At 44.4% G+C, this 3,011-nt stretch overlaps 1 protein-coding gene across 1 annotated transcript; it reads left to right on the top strand.

Annotated features, from left to right (window-relative positions):
* Positions 1–204: 204 nt before the first annotated feature.
* LOC113968974 (G-protein coupled receptor 55-like) lies at positions 205–2,451 on the top strand. The gene is made up of 2 exons (XM_027685987.1): positions 205–253; positions 1,284–2,451. The coding sequence occupies exons 1-2, from the start codon at positions 205–207 to the stop codon at positions 2,231–2,233; spliced, it is 999 nt and encodes a 332-aa protein (XP_027541788.1). The 3' UTR covers positions 2,234–2,451.
* The last annotated feature ends 560 nt before the right edge of the window (positions 2,452–3,011 follow it).

Raw genomic sequence — 3,011 nt, 5'->3', positions numbered from 1 at the left:
CCTCAGGCTGGGTTTCTGGAACTGGTTTTTTTACTTCTGTCATGTGAGCCAGTAATTTACAGAATCATTTACCCAGCATCAGTGTGTCCTTAAGGAGCAAAGAAATAAATTTCCTTTTTGCTGATACTCTCAAACCACAGCAAGGAACTGTTTACCTCTGAAATAGTCAGATGACTTAATCTGCAGAACAGAAACTTTGACTGCATGGTTGAAAACTGGTTGACAAGTCCGAAATGGAACTGCATCAAAATTAGTAACTCATGTTTTGAAGTAATAACAATTAGAGAACAGCAGGCAAAAGCAATTTCTGGGCACTGACAGAAAGATATCTGACAGGCTTTATTCACAGGTTACATTTGCTGTCATGGAACCGGCTGGAGAAAAGGACGAGGTATTCCTGGGCATTTGCATTTGTGATTCCAGCTGAGACGAGCATGGCAGAAACTAATGAGCACCTTCCCAGTCCTTATCAGGAGAGTCTGAGTGCAGGATCAAGCCAGCACCCTTTCTCTAAAGAAGATAATTGCTCTGTGACCCCAGCTCAGAGAGTAAGTACCTCCACACTTTAAGTCCCCTCTTTGCAGAGGAGAATCCAGATGCATGTTTCCTTCAACCCTGTCTCTGCTGTGGTAACTCTGGCTGATTTAGACAAAAGCTTGGGTTCTTAAATCTCATCCTTCTACTAATGACTTAACTTCTGCTGGAAATAGCCTATTTGAAGCTTCCTGCCTGCTGCTTTTAGACAGTTTGTAGAAGGGCCAAAGGTAATCACAGTCCCGCTTTGCTCAGGGGTAGTGGGAGAGGGTGGGGGATGGCAACGGTTGTGTGGGATCTTCACATTAACAAACATGGGAGACCCTCGTGATCTTGGCTTCCCAAGGTCTCTTATGATAGCTTGATGCAGGAAATTAGATCCAAATAATTGTCTCCGCCCTCACAATCCAAGAAACCCCAAAATCAGGGGCTGCTACCTTGGTTCTGCAAAGAGATTGTATCACTCCAAGGGGATGGTGCTGTCACATCTATACTCTACCTAGACTAAATCATAGCACAGTTAGGGATAACAGGTGGTAGTGCAAGTGAGGCTTGGACCCCAGAAATCCCTGCTCCTCCTTCAGGCACAGGTTTGCCCCAAGACCCTTTGACACTGAGCAGCTCCATGTTACCAGGAGCTGCAATTCAGTACAGAGCACCCTGAGAGGGGAAAAAAAGCATCTCATCTCCAAGTCTGTGGCACAGAGACCTCACTGGCCTTTGTACTGTGTCTTCATCCTTCCTTGCAGTGAAGGTGATTTTCTTCTCTTCCAGCATACCTGGAGTTATGAATGACACCCATGACAAGAGCAATATCAGCGCTACCGTGGAATGGTTCCAGTTCATCATGTATATCCCCACATTTAGCCTGGGATTGCTGTTTAATGTGATGGCTCTGTTGTTACTCTTTTTTAAGGTTAAAAAGCTGTCAGAATCTACAGTCTACATGATAGCCCTTATATTCCTGGATACTTTGCTGTTGTTTACTCTTCCTTTTAAAATCATTTCCTACCACCGTCAGTGGAACTTGGGGTCTGTGTTTTGCGAAGTTTTGGAGAGTCTTTACTTTGTAAACATGTATGGCAGCATTCTCATCTCCCTCTGCATCTGCGTGGACCGGTACATCGCTATCCAGCACCCCTTCACAGCCCCCTCCCTGAGATCCATCAGGAAAGCTGCCATGGTCTGTGCTGTTGTCTGCCTGGGCACCTCAGTGGGGACAGTCTCTACGTCCCGGTTGCATGAAAAGGGCCAAGACATCTCATCCTGCTTCCATAACTTCTCCCCGAGGACATGGGCGGACACAGGCCTGTTCAGCACCTTGGAGACCATCTTCTTTGGCAGCATGGCAGCCATGACGTTCTGCACTGCCCAAACTGTCAGGTGCCTGAGAAGGCACAGAGATCCAGACAACCCCCAGACACACATCACTAGAGCAGAGAGGATCGTGGTGACAAACCTTGTGGCGTTTTTGGTCTGCTTCACCCCTTACCACGTGGCATACTTCATGTACTTCTTGGTGAAGAGAAACATCATCTGCATCAGTTTTCAAAAAGTGCTGCGAGATGTCGTTCAGATCACCCTTTGCTGGGCAAACCTGAACTGCTGTCTTGATGGCATGTGTTATTATTTTGTTTTAAAGGAGTCCTTGGAAGAACCATCACAAAACACAGAAAGAAGAGTCATGCCAAAGCCTTGATTTACATACTGCATGTTAGTTACTTGGGATGATGTGTGGTGAGGCTTTCATGGAAAGTGCAGGGTCCTGAACTTCTTACCTAAGCAATTTTCCTGAAATATTCAGTTCTGAAAATATTTCATTAAAAAAAATAAAGCTAAGTCCACTTCCAGGAGACTGCTCCTAACTTTTTTTATTTCCTTCCATAATGTTTTCTGTTACTATTTATGGGTAAAAAGAAATATAATTATTCCTATAAATGGTGATGCATATTTCTTTGGATGTGATTCCTCTTTACTTTGGAAAAAAAATGTGGTAGCATCTTTCAGCCTCTCTATCTACACTGCACCTACAAACGTTCCTTAAGACTTTCTTTAGTCACTACAGACTTGGGCTGTTGAGAAACAGAGACTTGGAGCTTATAGTAAAAAGCTTCAGACTAAATTGTGCTGCCTTCCCTGTCCTGCATGTATGCTTGTACTCACATACATGCACCCGTCATGTTTAGACTTACACACACTATTAAAAAAAAAGACTGTAACTCTAAATGCAAAGGCAGCTTTAGGTTAACATGGGTATAGCAAGATCTCCATTTAATTCCTCCACTGGCTGACTTGCTCTGCAAGGTTGTTCTAGTGACAGCTGTTGTGCCTATCTCATCATACTGCTAATTAATATTAGAAGTAATATAACCACTAGCTCAAGTCCCCAGACAGCTCAGATTGATTGACTATCCCAGTTCCAGGCTCCCTGACCAGCTCCTCTCCTGCTTGCAGGCTTTGCCCATCCTGCTTGGTTA

The sequence above is a fragment of the Neopelma chrysocephalum genome, unplaced genomic scaffold (genome assembly GCF_003984885.1).
Source record: "Neopelma chrysocephalum unplaced genomic scaffold, ASM398488v2 Primary Assembly neopelma1_70, whole genome shotgun sequence".
Classification (NCBI taxonomy): domain Eukaryota; kingdom Metazoa; phylum Chordata; class Aves; order Passeriformes; family Pipridae; genus Neopelma; species Neopelma chrysocephalum.
The sequence above is the reverse complement of the archived record's forward strand: the minus strand, read 5'-3'. Positions and strand labels throughout refer to the sequence as shown.

What these genes read in the sequence shown, in the direction of transcription:
- LOC113968974 (XM_027685987.1), top strand. Translation starts at nt 205, where the DNA reads ATGGTTGAAAACTGGTTGACAAGTCCGAAATGGAACTGCATCAAAATT. An exon ending in ATGGAACTGCATCAAAATTA is followed by an intron (nt 254 to 1,283) that starts GTAACTCATGTT and finishes CCTTCCTTGCAG; the next exon opens with TGAAGGTGATTTTCTTCTCT.